Source organism: Erpetoichthys calabaricus, chromosome 6 (genome assembly GCF_900747795.2).
Source record: "Erpetoichthys calabaricus chromosome 6, fErpCal1.3, whole genome shotgun sequence".
NCBI lineage: Eukaryota > Metazoa > Chordata > Cladistia > Polypteriformes > Polypteridae > Erpetoichthys > Erpetoichthys calabaricus.
Window position 1 is genome coordinate 185,215,735 of NC_041399.2, and position 18,043 is coordinate 185,233,777.

The window sequence follows — 18,043 nt, forward strand, 5'->3', positions numbered from 1 at the left end:
AGGAGCAGCAGAACAGGTTTAAATATGTTTTATATATAATGCAGCACACATACACCCCGAAATTTGCAATTAGTAGGAAATTAAAAAAGGGGTAGGTGAACAGATAAAAAAAGAAGCTGCAAGTTGTATAAGGCATATAAGACTAATAACTGTAATGTTAAGGATATTAGGGTAGCTAAAAAACAACTAAACAGGAATACAGCAGATAAGGTGAAAGGTGACCCAAAGAGATTCTTTCAGTATTTTAGTAGACAAAGAACAGTAAAGGAGGGTGTGAAGTGTATCAGGAGTAGTAAAGGGGAAATAAAATATACAGATAAGGAAATAGCTGATGCTCTAAACTTGTATTTTTCTCAGGCCTTCAAATGTGAGAAAATGTATAAACTGCCAGCAGTAACAGAGACACCAAAAAGGTACTGAGGGATTTGGAAATTGTAGAGGGAGAAGTGCTGCTCAGATTAAATATGCTAGAGTGCTTAAGGAAGTAAGTATGTAAGTACATTTATAAACATTTGATGTATATTTTTTGGAAGACACTGCACACTAGGGAAATTCCAATGGACTGGGAATTGGCAAATATCCTGTTACATAAATAGAATGATCAGGCAGATCCAAGTAGCTATAGGTCAGTAACCTAACGTGCATCAATGGTAAGGTAATGGAAGGAATTATTAAGGATAAGATTGAGAAGTATATGATAAAAGCAGGAATTTTACTAAACAGTCAGCATGGGTTCGGACGTGGGAGGTGATATTTTACTAACTAACATGTTACAATTCTATAAGGAAGCAACAAAAGTATATGATCAGAGTGGTTCACATATTATTTATGTTGACATTCAGAAAGCATTTGATAAGGTCCCACATGAGAGATTGGGCATCAAACTAAAAAAGTGGGAGTTCAGGGTGATGTTTGTAGAAGGGTGCAGAATTGAATAAACACAGGAAGCAGAGAATTGAGAATCTGTTGAATCATTACAGAGGAACTTGGACAGCATTCAGGCTTGGGCAGATTTGTAGCAGATGAAATTAAATGTCAGCAAATGTAAAGTATTACACATAGGAAGTAAAAATGTTAGATTTGAATACATGTTCGGAGATTTGAAAATTTAGAGTACACCTTTAGAAGTTGCAGTGGACTTGTCACTAACTTCCAGACAGTGTTCAGAAGTTATTAAGAATGTTAGGTTATATAGCATGATGTATAGAATACAAGGCAAAGGAGGTTCAAGCTTTATAAAGTTCTGGTTAGGCCTTATCTGGAGTAATGTGTTCAGTTTTGGTCTTCAGGCTACAAAACAGATACGGAAGCACTAGTATAAACCCATAATATTTACTTCTTCTCCAAATTAGAAGAAAAATGCACACTGGAACAAAAAAACTGTTCAATTATTCATACTAGCGGTCCTTAACCATAACACTCTCAAAGCTACTTAATTCAATTCAGGGTCGCAAGAATCAAAGCCTATTCCCAATATGTTAAGCACGGGGCAAGGCCCACTCAAAAACATATCCACACAGGGTAAGGTAATATCAGAAATTAGTCTAACACGCATGACTTTTAAGATGTAGGAGTAAAACTGTAGTGTCTTCACAAAAACACATGCAGAAACAAGGGAGAACTTGCTAATTCCAAACAGATGCAATGTGCAGGCACATATGACATATTAGGCACCATTACTAACCACTGCACCACCGTAATAATAATAATTATAATCATAATAACAATAATAATAATCACTTTATTTGTTGAGTACCTTTACAAATAATAATGCATTTTATTTATAGAGTGTACCTGATGCTGATAGGAATAGCCCCAGCTGCTCATGATCCTCAGACTGAATATTAAACAAATAGGGGGTATATAAATAGATAAAAAGTTTAAAATTTACGACCTTTATCTGATTATCGTGCAACTATGTAATATCGTCATCTCTTTTTTAAAATGAAGCTCTTATATTAACCTATTTCAGCAAGGATTTATCTCCAAATTTGTCTTAGTTACCATGCAGATTACCTGTGGCAGAACAAAAATGATAAAAACATGAATATGTAAAACCATTAAAGACATGCAGGTTAGGTGGATTGGCGATTCTAAATTGGCCCTAGTGTGTGCTTGGTGTGTGGGTGTGTTTTTGTGTGTCCTGCGGTGGGTTGGCACCCTGCCCAGGATTGTTTCCTGCCTTGTGCCCTGTGTTGGCTGGGATTGGCTCCAGCAGACCCCCGTGACCCTGTGTTCGGATTCAGCGGGTTGGAAAATGGATGGATGGATGGATAAACTCTTGTTTTAATTGTAATTCTGTATAGCTCCACAAGTAATTCCAAGTCTCAATGTAGCTTCGCTACTGTACCTGCTGCTCCCGTTTTAACTGCTCCATTGCTAGTTGGAATTCTCTCTCCTTCTGCCAGGCCTCTGCAATGGTAGCCTGGTTCTGTTCTTCATATGCCATGGCAACCACAGCTAGGATCAAGTTCACAAGGTAGAAAGAGCCCAGAAAAATGACTAACACGAAGAAGATCATATACGTCTTTCCCGCAGTTCTGAGAGTCTGTAAAAATGACAAGTTAAATAAGAAAATTGTTGGAAGTTGGATTCTCCTTAACCCCAATGCAACCCACTTTTAAAGGTCCAACAGCCTTTATGATCATACCATTGTCTACAACATGTACAATATGGCTTTGTATCCAGAAATGATACTGCAGGCCAGCCAAGCCACCTATTTCATATACTGTATTTAATTATTACTGGTACTTACTGTATACCTAAATATTGAAGAAAGCCAATAAGAACACATATAAAAGCAAAACAATATGAAAAGGCAGTAGCAAAGATACCTAAAACCCAAGGTTAATTAAATGAAGATAATGCGATTTGATATCAGTAAGAGGTAATTGGAATTAGAATGAGAACTACATACTAATTTTGCTAGATTGTTACTAAATTGATATACTAAATATAAACAACCAAACACTCCTAAATGAACATATTAATGGCTCATTTTGAAAAAAAGTAGTAGATGAGATAGTAGTCTTAGCTCTTGTTTTACACTTAGCAGAATGCTGAACTTAAAACAAGTGCAGGTTAGAAATATGGATAATGGCTTGACAAGATCTTACCCTTCCACTCCATTACCTGTCCCCTCACCATGCTAATGTACACAAAGGTGGTAAACTAAATATATACATAAAAGGATAATGCTACAGAAATTGATAGCAATTTCTGCATATGCACAGACATGCATTTTTTTCCTGGATTCTCCAGTACAGAGGAAAAAAATCGAATTTAGCCTAGGTGCCACAGGTGCAAGAAGGCACCAATGTTAACTTAATAAACATTCTATTGCAAAGCACATTAACTCACACCATTCTGAAAAATTTAAGCCACCTATTATTCAAACATTATGCGTTTAGAAACTGGAAGTAACTTATAATACACACAGAAAGAGTGCAAATATCTCTTAAAGAATGCAACATGAGCAGCCATTAAAATTTGATTTCTAGGACAGTGAGGAGACTGGTAGCCCTGTACTATCATCTAAAGTTCTATCTATCTATCTATCTATCTATCTATCTATCTATCTATCTATCTATCTATCTATCTATCTATCTATCTATCTATCTATCTATCTATCTATCTATCTATCTATCTATCTATCTATCTAGCATCCTAATCAAGTAGAATTCCTTTACTTTTAAATATGAACTAAGATATAAAAACTGGACACTGCAATACAAGGTATCTGTTTAGTGCCTTACAACACTATATTTTCAGACAGAAGAGAATAAAAGCCTTGCTAAATCCTGCAGAGATGTAATACTCTCTATCACAGTTTGGGACAAGAAAATGTTAACATCTCTTTACCATGTTAGATACTGAATTTAAATGAATGTTTACTCAGACTTTTTTAAATTTAAAGGGAGGCTGAGATTTTATGGCAGGACTCTATGTGCCCAGACATATATTAAGCCTTCAGGAATACAACAACATCTCACATATCTTGGGGCACTTATAAAGGGTTTATTACAAACATCACATTAATGTCCTGCAATGGGCTGGCACCCTGCCCGGGGTTTGTTTCCTGCCTTGCGCCCTGTGTTAGCTGGGATTGGCTCCAGCAGACCCCCGTGACCCTGTAGTTAGGATATAGCGGGTTGGATAATGGATGGACATTAATGTTAAATCCACGTCCACCCTCATAAAAGCTCATATTAAGTCACCAGCTGAATGAAGACAATAATAAATATTCAGCATTTAGAAGGTTGATACTGCAACTTTTTGTGATAAATGTTTTTAACAATATAATTAAAATGTAACAGCAAGAAATGATTTTATAACAAATAATAAACCCAAATAGCACTCATTCTAAACTCTTGATCGATGCATTAAGAACAGTGGTATTTCCAATGCACCACACCGCCACACCCATCTAAAGAAAGCACTGCATCATAGTTTCTAATTTCTGCTAATAAAGCATTTGACTATAAAAGGAGAGAATCCCAGTTTTGAATGCTTCTGTTATTCATAATTCAGACAACTTGAGGCAAATTGAACTGTAGAAAGAAGACAGCCACTTCTTCAAAGTTTGTTCCATGTTTCCGGAAAGAACTATGAACTGTTTAGCAGCAACTGCACTCAAGTGCACAAAATGAGGTTAGTGCACAAAGACAGCAAGACCTGCAAGGCCCAGAAGAATATTAATTTGTGGTAAGAGTAAATTGTAATTAAAAACTTTAAAGAAAGTGCAGGAGAAATTATACAGCAGAAAACTTAAACAGGAGACAAGTTCAGTATGTATGCATACACATGCTGGCAGGAGAAGAACAGTAAAAAGATGCCAGGCAAAAACCCCTAAAGTATAATCTTCTAGAGGTGAAATAAAGCCAATGCATATATTGAAACCGAATAAAATGATGGGTAGGGTTTCTTGAAGATTATGATTATATAACATGTTTGAAGACAACTTTCCAGCAAAGAGTTAAGGACAAAGTTAAATCCCAAGACCACTGAGAGAATAGGAGAAAGGAGTTTATAGGAAGATTTATATACTGTGGTATAGACTAGAGAACTGTAACTGGCTGTCTGAGAGGTGAGAATGAGCTTTTAATGGTCAATAGAGAAAGAGATGTGAGGAAGAGATATGAGTAATAGTCCACAGAACCATAGTCCTGAGCTCAGTTACATATAGAAGAAAAGGGAAAAGGAAATAAAGCCAAAGTGGGACTGAAAATGTTCAAATGATTCAATTTCAGAACTAACAAATAGATTACCAAACAGATTTGTGACAGCCAAACTGCAGCCAATATGACTGAAGAGTCAGACAACTGCCTATTAATTTTTAAAAAGTATTTATTTGGCCACAAAACATTGTAACAAAACATAACTAAATCAGACAAATAAGAATAGGGCATGTTTATAAATAATCCAAAATGAACTCGTCATTTGGCCTTTCACCTGACAAAGACAGCAATGTCAATAGAGAGTCCCATCAAAAACGTTAAGCATAACCTTGGCATGTTTACAGAGTTATGTTATGCATGTCACTAGAAATGTAGCTATTTAATGACATATCTAATAGTTGGAGATAGTTGTCATCCAAGTTACATTTTAGACAATTTTAAATGGCATATGCATGATTGTTAAAAAAATAATTATTTTCATTTTAGAGTGTTTGGTACAAATTGAGCTAGAATGTATTTATGGAATGGCTGAATTCTATTCCTTTTCTGAGATTTTAATTGAAATAGCCTGTTTCCATTGTTCCCCAAGTTCAGTAAAGTGTAAACATCTTGAAGCACAAATAAATGATTAACATAATTAAGGAATACTAGAAGTTGCTATATCCCTAAGAAGTGCAAACAAGATGAGGCACAAGTCAGGATTTTTTGATGAAATACAAATATTACAGTTCAGTACTCTCTGGGCATAACAGCTTGATAACCTCTGAAACTCTCAAAAACTGTAAACTCATTGCAGAGTGGAAAACTGTCAGGCCCAGATGTCTTTATAATAGAATTTTATAAAAAGTTCTCAACTCAGCACCAATACTCTTAGAAATGTTTATAGAAGCTAGAAAAAACAACATTTTACCAAAAATTTTATTCCCAGCATCTATAACTTGATGTTACAAAACAGAATATATACTTTTCACAACGTGCCTCATACAAGCCAACTTAACAAATAATGAAGGAATACTATATTCAAAAATTATTTTCTTATCTGTTACTTACTCTGTTTTGTTTATAGTAATGATGTAGTAACATTTCTGATATCATATTTTTATGGAAAAGGGAGGTAATAAATATCTGGGCACAATAGGCTGCTGTGGGGACCAACGCTGAACAAACAGCAAACAATATCAAAACCTCATTGATAAAAATCTAAATTTATTCAAGTGCATAATCCATATGTCAGATATTCAGTCATAGGCTCACTATACTCCAAAACATGTACTTGGCTAAAATATTGTTAAATAAACCTCTTCTGGAAAATCCTCTCATGAACGGCTTTTGAGTGCACTAAAACAAAAACAATTTTTTAAATTAAGGTTCCATCTCCATATATGTTCATGTATACAGGGATGTTATGAAAAATATATAGGAGCTTTGACAGGATATTCATTTTGACAATTCTTCCTTACCAAGTTAGACTCAATTGTAACATAATCTATCTGGAATTCAAAATTTTCACATATGAAAAGAGTGATACTCTCAACTTTATTATAGGGATGCAAATTTTCTTACAATAAAATATTGGAAACTACACCTCCTTTATCTATCTATCTATCTATCTATCTATCTATCTATCTATCTATCTATCTATCTATCTATCTATCTATCTATCTATCTATCTATCTATCTATCTATCTATCTATCTATCTATCTATCTATCTATCAACTTAACAGCAATAATATGGTTTTGGTGATTTGTCATCTGTTAAAGATATGGAGTGAAGGTGTATGTTTTAAGGAAGAGAAGCTATTATCCATTGTAATCAAGTATCCAACCTTCTATAAGTTATTCCAGACTGAACCGATGGAGTTCCCTCAGAATTATGACACTTAAAGAATTCTCTATATTGACATTCAGTATACTGTAGTTGCATTCTTTCATCAATTAAGTTCCACATTTATACTTCAAGGTACAAACATTTTCTTGTATATATTAAGTGTAAACTTTAAAAAAAAAAAAAACAACAATATTTCTAGCACCTTTCGAAGATTTTTGTTCTTGTAGAGATACTGGCTGGTGATTGATGAAGATTCAGGGAGGATCTCAAAAATATATGTAAACTCCTATAATTAACGTATGATCATAAAAATTAAGAGAGACTGCATTTGTCATTTGTGTAAGAAGCTAACTGTCTTTTTCTTTTACGCCAAGTATGAATGACATATCCTATAAAGGGTTTTGGGCAAATTATACAATTTTTACAATTCAAAATGAACCAAACAATTGCATTTCATTTGTAAGAGATGGTAATTGCAAACTCAGTGGCAAACCAGGCTGGAGGCACAGAAAGAATCTCTTGCCATTCCAAATAAATTGAAGAGCAATGACCAAACTTTTGTAGGAGCTGAGAATAACATTTATCTTGACAATCAATATGCAGGGACTGAAAAAGACAAAGAAATATTAGACTGTGTTTGGATTAGCCTCATCCACAAAGGGAAAATGGAAGTTTGATGAGGTGATCTCATGTACAGAGGAGTATAATGTATGTCAGTCACCCAAATTTACAAACTAGTCAGTAACTGGGATTTGAGCTGGAAAATTAGTAGATCATCAGTGTGTTTAAATAGTAGTAGGGAAGACATCAACCAATCAATTTTATAACTTGAAATACTTCTGAAGGATTGAAATGAGAATAAAAAATTTGGGAGAACCTTAGCAGCATTATCTAAGAATGTCTTTAGCATAGGCAAATATGTGCTTGTTAGAGTATTATGTAGCACCTAGCTGTGCTACCCATCTATGACAGGTTGAAATCTAAGTAATCAATGTAGACCTCAGCGTTAACGTTTGTATTACAACATGCAATGCATATGACTCTGTTATATGCCATTTGGTATGGGATTCATAAAAGCAGTGTTCATGTTTGTGATGCACCATCTATTTGAATTACAAATGCAATTTATTTTATTACTGAAAATGTTTGTGATGCAACACCTTTTGTAATGGCAGAGACATAGCAACCAGACAGACACACTGATAGACATGCCCTTTATGAAGGAGAAAAGCATCTACCAGTGGCTGTAATGATAAATTAAAGAGAAGAGGAGAGAAATGAAAACTCTGTCTAGATCCTTACATAATAAGATTTGGGTCAGAAATGTCTGCATGGGTGGAAAAGCACTCGGAAGGAGTGGAATATAATGTCTTAATTATGCCCAAAAAGTGTGCATCAAATATAATTTGTACCACCATGAAAGAAGTAACAATGGCAGGCCTTAAGGGTGTGTTTTGGATACCAGAAGATAAATACGTACCACAAAACTAGCATGGATCATAACCAGTGTCAGATACACAACTGTAGGGAGAGCTTTATGGGATTATGCCAGGTAAAAGGTAGAAGTACAAGGACGAAGTAGAGTGTGACACCACTGCTAACTTTTGTTCTATCTGTTTATCTAGAATAGGGTAAAAGAAACAGCTGGAAGACCATTGAGGTCACTTCTTGTGGCCACAAAATCCCATCCCTTCTGGTCCAACCAATACATAAATGATTACCCCCAGATGATGGTGTTCATTGCTAGTACATCCCCACAGGAACATGGAGCTCTATGCCTCAGACATCCTTTTTGTTACTTTATATAAACATTGGCAATACACTAATTTTGTAATGCATGTCTGTGCAACCTAGTTTCATATTTTTGGACATTCAACCCCAATCCTCATTGGCTTGTCTCTTGTTTGCTTTCACAACTGCCAATTGGACTGCCAATATTGATGCTCTGTGTAAGAAAAGACAGAGCCAACTATACCTCCTTAGAAGGCTGACGTCCTTCAGCATCTGCAATAATATGCTGCAGATGTTCTATCAGACGGTTGTGGCGAGCACCCTCTTCTATGCAGTGGTGTGCTGGGGAAGCAGCATAAAGAAGAGGGACGCCTCACGCCTGGACAAACTGGTGAGGAAGGCAGGCTCTATTGTAGGCACGGAGCTGGACAATTTGACATCTGTGGTGGAGCGACGGGCACTGAGCAGGCTCCTGTCAATCATGGAGAATCCACCGCATCCACTAAACAGTATCATCTCCAGACAGAGGAGCAGCTTCAGCAACAGACTGCTGTCAATGTCCTGCTCCACTGACAGACTGAGGAGATCGTTCCTCCCCCACACTATGCGACTCTTCAATTCCACCCCATGGGTAAACGTTAAAATTATACAAAGTTATTGTCTGTCTGTGTACCTGCATTGTTATCACTCTTTAATTTAATATTGTTTTTTTGTATCAGTAAGGTGCTGCTGGAGTATGTGAATTTCCCCTTGGGATTAATAAAGTATCTATCTATCTATCTATCTATCTATCTATCTATCTATCTATCTATCTATCTATCTATCTATCTATCTATCTATCTATCTATCTATAGATAAGTAAAATTAAAGAAAAAATGTAAGCCAAATCATAAATCAGAATTTTTTTGTTGAAATAAAAAATGCTAAACCAGAAGTCAAAATAGGGAGAAAAGATAGCAGCACTGGTTTTTAAAGTGCTGCACAAGTGACATCATGCCACATGTCCTCTAAATACCCTGCCCTTAACAACCAAGCATCGTAGCAATACAGCTGCAAAATGGTGGCAGTCATTATAAACTAAATAGCTAAATAGAAAATACAAAACCTAAGAATAACAACATTGAGCATACTTATAGTAGAAAGATATTAGCAAAATAATATTACCACTAAACTGTTCCAAAACCCTAAAAAAATTATTTGAAACTGGGGACAAATCTTCTCACATGAAAAAAATCATCAAAATTACCTAAATCACAACACTGTTCTAAAACATTCCTAAGGAATCGAAGGTTTTGCCAGTTTAGGTGATCAAATGCCTTTTCGGCATCTAGTGAGAGAATGTGGAAAGGAGGAGGCTGCATCAACAATCTGAAGAAGTCTGGGCAGATTATCCAAGGGTAAATGGGAACAGATAAAACCAGTTTGATTTACTATATGTGAACCAATTTATGAAAAGATATTGCAGTTGGAAAACTAAAACTTAAGCAGGGAGTTGAGACCTTTGTTTTCCAAATGATAATATAAGTTGGGGCAAAACAATATCAAGCCTAGAGGCCTTTCCTTTATTCATGGAACCCAAAGCTTTTCAGCTGTAAAAGGGACATTTGTGCAGAAAGTTGTCTCCTCTGAGAAGTGGGACAAATTCAAACACTACACTGTGTCACACATGTGCACATGGGAGGCAGCTAAAGGGCTTGAGTGAAGGCAGTTCTGAGGCATGCCGGGACGTGGCAGAGTGCACGGACTCTTTTTCTTGCTTTCCTGCAGACCGTTCATGGGAGATTCCACCTGGTCCTCTTGACGTCACTTCCGGGTGCGAGCCTATGGAAGAAGACCTTGCCGGCTCCGGCCCCTGTGATGTCATGTCCGGGCTTGAGCCTTTGGATGAAGACCCTCATGAACCCGACCCCTTTGACCTCACTTCCTGACTTTCCCTTTAAAAGTCTCCACCTTTCCCCTATTCCCTCAGTTCTGTTTTGGACTCGGTTTTGTGCACAGCAGTGCTATCACTAATCGTCAATTTGCAGCCAGGAAACCAAATATACGGGTGGCTGCCGCAAACCTTGCTATGTCTCTTTGAGTTTGTGACAACTGAAATAAACTAATTTTACGACTTCAGAGAACAATTTTTAGTATTAATTTGTTTTAGTTCACTGATGACTGTACCTGATTCAATATTAACTGAAGTAATAGTAGCAAATGACCCAACATGAAAGAGATTGAGGAAAAAGAGCTTGCTGGGTTTATATCAAGAGACAGCAGTGCATTTAACTCAACCCAAACATTTGAAATTTTAACTGTACATTTTTTTTATCCATTATATAAGGTAGTGACTCAAATGAATGCTCAGCTTCATGTATCAAGTGTAGCCCATTGTTGCTCCACAGAGAATCACTAGATCCTTCAAAAAGATAGTATTAACCTCCAAACATTCTGTTAGCCAGAGGATAACTCATTAGTATTGTGATTATAACCAAATTGGGCAGTAGACCTCTTCTGAAAATCCCAGTCACAAACAAAATGTAAAAATAAAAAGTTAATTTATTAACAGAAAATAGAAGAAATAAAGAATCTGATAAAACTAAAACTAACAACTAAAGCTATAACTAAAATTCCAAAATCCAAACAACATAGGAAAAATTCAAAGAACTGGATAAAACTGGATGATCAGAAAGACCATTGGACAAATAAAATACTAAAGGCACTACCTGGTAGTACCGCACTATACTGGTGGATGACAGAGTTTAAAAAGTCCTCAGGAAATGCTAGTAGACTAATTGCAGCACCCCAGGACTGTTCTCTAATCAGAATTTGTAACACAGTGTGAGGGATGGCCGACAGTTTATCCCGGCCAATACCCCCAAGCCGCCAGATGGAGCCATCCCTGCAACATGGTGGGGCACTGAATTCCAGCAGGGCATCATGTACAGTGTCCATTTTAGGACATCCTCCTCCCTCCGAAAAAACTCCATCCTTCCTACTACCTTCGACAAAATATTCCTCCTCCCTGCGAGGAATCCCCTGTCACCCCTCCTCCCTCCTCCCTCCCCTCTCCTCCCTCCTTCCACCACCTTCCGCTCTCAGTTCTCCGATGTCCGTTTTCCGTCATCCACCCTCATATCTCCGTCATCCGCCTTCAGCTCTCCGTCAAACCCCACACTCTCCCCGCCCCCCATCACGGCATTTTCGTTAATGAAGTGACGTAATACTCCAGCTCCACCTTCTTCACAAGTTCATTCACCGAATTATTTGTCAATTAGATTTCACAGTAAGATTTTACAGCACGACTCAAACGCGGTAACGAAGGTAAATGACGTTAATTGTTGAGTGTCTTTTAATACTATGTAAGCATACATATTAACACATGTGCATTAAAACATATGCATTTACGGGGTGATTTCTCAGGCTTAAAAGCTCACCTTTTATTAAAAGGTAAATGCAAACTTTTTTCATTCTGAAGGGCACAAACCACGTCGGATTTCAGCCGTTAAACGCGCAAAAATTTTGGTACACCAGATAAATAAGCACAACATATTATCAGTTGTATTGTATGCTTACAAAACATATAGAAATGTGTTAATCGTTAACTAATAGTATGGGATGGTATTTTTCGACTCAGCTACAGATGCAGATGGAAACCAGAACTGCTTTGGAAAAATACAAACGCCTTACTTAGGACCGATCTGGAAGAAGGTAACGCAGCGTCTTGATTTAAACGATTCCATGTTTTGGTGGGTTTGCGTAGCTTGTTGTCAATATCTTTACACCTGTTTTTAAGGCTTATTGACTGAAAGGGGCTTTCATGAAAAAAGTTAGAGCTTTGCTACAGGATACACCCTCCACAAGTTAAGGAAGTAAAAATAAAAGTTATATATTTCTGTTTTATTTAAACCTTTTAAGTTTGTATGTGGGCGGCATGGTGGCGCAGTGAAAGGTGCCAGTTAAGAGACCCGGGTTCGCTTCCCTGCGTGGAGTTTGCATGTTCTCCCCATGTCTGCGTGGGTTTCGTCTGGGTACTCTGGTTTCCTCCCACAGTCCTGAAATCCGATGTGGTTTGTGCTCTTCAGAATGAAAAAAGTTTGTGTTTACCTTTTAATAAAAGGTGAGCTTTTAAGCCTGAGAAATCACCCCGTAAATGCACGTTTTAATGCACACGTGTTAATATGTATGCTTACATAGTATTAAAAGACACTCAACAATTAACGTCATTTACCTTCGTTCCCGCGTTTGAGTCGTGCTGTAAAATCTTACTGTGAAATCTAATTGACAAATAATTCGGTGAATGAACTTGTGAAGAAGGTGGAGCTGGAGTATTACGTCACTTCATTAACGAAAATGCCGTGATGGGGGGCGGGGGGAGTGTGGGGTTTGACGGAGAGCTGAAGGCGGATGACGGAGATATGAGGGTGGATGACGGAAAACGGACATCGGAGAACTGAGAGCGGAAGGTGGGAGGAGAGGGGAGGGAGGAGGGAGGAGGGGTGACGGGGGATTCCTCGCAGGGAGGAGGAATATTTTGTCGAAGGTAGTAGGAAGGATGGATCTTTTTCGGAGGGAGGAGGATGTCCTAAAATGAACACTGTACATCATGGAACTTGGAGTCTTTCATCACAGCCCTTCTGGATACCGTGGGGGCCGCCAGGGGACGCTGCAGGGAGGCTCAGGGACTTATATTTTCCTTATAACCCGGAAGTACTTCCCAGTCACGGGGACAGAGGAGATGATGTACTTCTGGGTTGAAGAAACAAGTTTTCACCTGACCCAGAAGTGTTATAAAGTCACATGGACTGAGTGACAGAAACACTTCCGGGTTAAAGACTTTAAAAGGACTGTGGGAAATCCCAGCATTGAGCCGAGTTGGGAGGAAGGGTGACTGAGCTGCTGGGTGGAGTGGAGGAATTGTTATTGTGATTATTATTGATTGTTTATTGAGAACTGGAGGGTGCTTTGTGCACTTATTTATAATAATAAAGTCAATATTTGGACTTTTATCTGGTGTCTGACGTGTGGTCTGAGGGTCCAAGGGGGCAATAGCGCCCCCTATCTGTCACAACAGTCACAATTACTAAACCAAGTAACATAATTAACAAAGAACAGAGATTAATTATTCAGACTAAGACAAATCAATATTGCAACACAATTAACAAATAAAAAAACAAGCAGAACATAGCTAAAACAGGAAAAAGGAAAGAATTAAAAAAAAATCACAAAACAGAAACTGAAGTGAAACCTTTGTGAATCACTAGCAATTATTCAACAAGAATATATTAAACCTGTTGAAATGGATTTGCAAGTGAGGATGATGGGTTTTAGGGGGAATGCTCTTATGGTAAGATGGATGGAAGGGTAGAAGGGAAGAATCTATAAGAAGTTATAACAGTGCCTGGGAAATAAATACTAATCAGTCTGGGTGTAAGATTTCTGACATGGAGAAAAGAAACAGTATTTCCAGGCTAATGGATTATTAATAAGGAAACTATTTACTAAATCAAAGTCTTCACAGATGTTACAATGGAGACAGAATGAGTGAGGAAGGCACCTACGGAGAGAAGACTAATCAATAAGTAGACCCACAACAACATTTATACCTATACAGTACATATGTTGTAGCCCTGAAAGTTAACCAATTGACTACCTACATCAAACAATCAAGAGCCTTGATACAGAATAGATTAATAAATGAGTATGGATATGATCTTGTGTTGTCTCAGATCTACAATTAAGTAACAGAAGCAACCTATATGTTCATGTCCTCGGGGAAATTAACTTTGCCTGGAAATTCCTCCTACCAAGAATATGCACCCCACATTTGTAGGAGCTAAACAAAAACTTGGTAGTATCTATTTTCATTGTCTATGATATCATGTGTGTTCCCAGTTATAACACTATGTGAATATGGTGATCCAGGAAATCAAGACTAATATCACAATTCAGGGCCAATGCATTTTATGAGTTAACAGAATATCAATAGTTACTGCAAAGAGAGAAGAAGAAAGAACAGAAAAAACAGCTTTCCACAGTATAGCAGCTGCGCAGCAATGGGAACCTCCAATACAGCACCAAGAAATAATTATTCACTCAGGACCCCACCAAAATATTCCAGAAATCTCCAGGCAGACAAACGCTAAAGAAGCGCTAAACAAGAACACTTGAAGACATGATACAAGGCTCCATGTTCATCAAAGGACTTACATAATTTTACAGAAGGATGTAACCTATAGATAAACAGACTTGAGCTGAGAAAACTGTGTGGCAGTCGGGGGATGTGATAGTAGGCTGCTTGCTGCTTATCAACACATTTACAGGACAAAAGACGCTGATGGAGAGGTGCGAAGCAATTTAAGGTGGGATGGATCTACGAGTTTTTTCGTAGGCTCTGGTAATACTAGTGTTAAATCCGTTCGCACCTCTCCGTCAGCAACTTTTGTGTTATAAATGTGTCAATAAGCGCAAGCAGCAAGTAGCCTACTATCCCATCCCCCTGCCACTGCAGAAACGGCAAACAGCTCTCCCAGCTCAAGCCTTGTTTATCTAGGAGTGAGGTACTGGGAGCTGTATAGTGTAAATAATATATCGTTATTTGGAACACATGCATTTCATGTGTGTTCCGTGTCTACAAAGATCTAACAAAAGAAGTGCACTTTTATTCAAGACAATCACAGAAGAAAAATAAATTATTTTTTGTGTACTTCGTTGTCACGACTGCAGAGACCTTTTTGCCATTTCTGCAGTGATGGGAGGATGGGATAGCAGGCTGCTTGAGCTTATCGACATATTTCGACAAATCGACAAAACAAAAGATGCTGACGGAGAGGTACAAACGGATTTAAGGTGGGCCAGATTTACAAGTTTTTTCATAGGCTTTGGTGATTTTAAGTTTAATTACTGCTGGAGTCTTTGCATGACTATGCCCTTTTTGGTTATTAATTGAACTCTCTTTTCTTTTCACATTTCTTTTCACAAACCTAGAAATCCAACAACTAGAGAGGAAAAGAGAAAATCAGGGTGTAAGTAACACAGCCACAAGAGCTAGCTAATGCCACTGCAATTGGACTTTCAGGTAGCAAGGACTCTAAGAACAAGGCATCTTAGAAACTCCTAATCCATAAATAACCCCCCAGGTAGACACATATTACAACTGAGGGTAAGAAACAGGAGAAAATAAACAGCAAAAAATAAAACCTACACAAGATGATAGAGCAGGAAAAATTACCAGTTGAGAGAAAACCACAAGCAGAACAAGGCAATGAAGCATTCCTAACAAGAGAACATTCCCTGGATCCTTTATATTTTTCAAAGTGGTACCATTCAATGCAGGAAATAGTCTGGGCCATACTCTAGATCAGTGTTTCCTAAACTCGGTCCTGGAGAACCCCTGTGGCTTCAGGTTTTTGTTCCAACCGGATTCCTAATCAGTGACAACACCTGATAGCACTGATCTCATTTAATTAGCTGCTATTTTTGTTTCTTTAATTCGACATTCAGAAAAGCATAGCAGCATGATTTTTAAATTTATAAGACATTTAGAAATATTTCTGCTTTTGCTATAAATTTAAATGCTTAACTCTCTTTTGTTGATTTCATTATATTTTGCCCTTTCTCTGTGCAGTTTTTCCCCCTTCGTTATATCTTAATAATGACAATTTAAAACGAGCAGATCAGACACCCAGGCAAACAACACTAAATAATCAAAGGCTGCAACTACGTTAGAGTCAGACCCACTAATTAGTAAATAATGGATTAATTAAACAATTAGAAGACCTAGAAAAGTAGAATGAAAATCAAGATCAATACTGTTAAAAAGAAAAAATATGTATTATTATTATATATAAGCTTGGTACATTTTATTATTTTTTTTTAGCAAACTTAGTTTTCTAATTTCTATATTGTTCCCTAAACACAGAACTTGGGAAATATCAGTTCACTTAATTAGCCCAGGAGTTCAATTAAAAACAGAAGCTGGTTGGAACAAAAACCTGCAGCCACAGGGGTTCACCAGGACCGAGTTTGGGAAACACTGCTCTAGATACAACAATAAGTGTTCAGTCCTCCTCTAAGCCTTTAGGAAGCTCACAGTTCATACATGTTTTAGTACCCATTGTCCCTCTGTTCAACCAGCATCAAATTAACTGAGGCAGTTTCACTGTGAAAGATTCCAAATTCATTGCCATGCTTAGAAATTCTGGTGTGCAGAAAACGTGTCTGAACATTGGCATTAGGAGCATTGATTTATTTCAAAATAGATGGGGCTCACCCATGACCTCAACAGACGTTGCCTTCCTCTTTGACAAGTTAAAGACTTCTGAATGGGTTCTATGGGCTGATTGAGATGTCAGGTACTATGGCTGTGGAGGCTGAGGAGTCTAAGAACACCCAAACATGAAATATGGATTGAGAACCCGATTGAAAACCTGTGGTCAATTCTCAAAAAGCAGAACAAGCAGAAGCCCACAAATTGTGATTAACTCCAAGCACTAGAAAAGCAAGAATAGATCACCATCAGTCAGGATTTGGTCTAGAAGCTGATATGCAGCATTGCCAGAGCGAATTGCAGAAATTATGAAGAAGGGTCAACACTGTAAATATTGACTCTTTACATAAATTTGATGTATTTGCCAATAAAAGCCTTTGAAACTTATGAAATGTTTATAATTGTTCTTCAGCATGTCATAGAAACGTAAAAAAAATCATCTGAAAATGCTGAAGCAGCAAAGTTTGCAAAACACTGCCAAACCATTTGGCCACTACTGTAGATACAAGTTGGAAACAGAAGGAAAGCAGACAAGTCATAAGGAAACAAAATGCAAGAAACAATGAGTCAAAATAATAAACATATAAAGCAAGGCACTAGAGTAAGCTAAGTTTTGTACAGTTTTACAGTACCAATAAAAGTTGTGGTTCCTTCATTCATGTGATTGTGGCATCATTTGTTAAGCATATGGGCAAGGTGAGGGGCAATCAACACATGAAAGGAGGGCCAATGGATAAAGGTCAGGCTACATTTTGAAAAATATAAGAAAGATCATTTTTTCACTTGTGGAAATCCCTTGTTTATTACTTTACTGCAAGCTCGACCCATTTCAAATCATATCTTCATTGCTTCTTGAGAAATCTGACGCTTTAATAGAGTGTCCACACTTGACTAGAACTGAGGATGAAGCTTGCAAGCTGTATTGATTAAAAAGTGATGTAGAAATGTGATCATGTAACCAGAATGTCAGGAGGATTCAAAGACACAATTTTCTAGCAAGTGGTAATGAATTATGTATTAATCAGCATAAAGAGCAGATATGGTTATATTTAAGT

The 18,043-nt window shown here is 37.3% G+C and overlaps 1 protein-coding gene across 1 annotated transcript in view; it reads right to left on the reverse strand.

Annotated features, from left to right (window-relative positions):
• Nucleotides 1-18,043, reverse strand: part of LOC114653135 (sodium channel protein type 5 subunit alpha-like) — a 387,074-nt gene that overhangs the window by 102,418 nt on the left and 266,613 nt on the right. Inside the window, exon 10 of the mRNA XM_051928793.1 lies at nucleotides 2,351-2,548. Coding sequence (XP_051784753.1) covers nucleotides 2,351-2,548 — 198 coding nt within the window. The remainder of the gene's footprint in view (nucleotides 1-2,350; nucleotides 2,549-18,043) is intronic.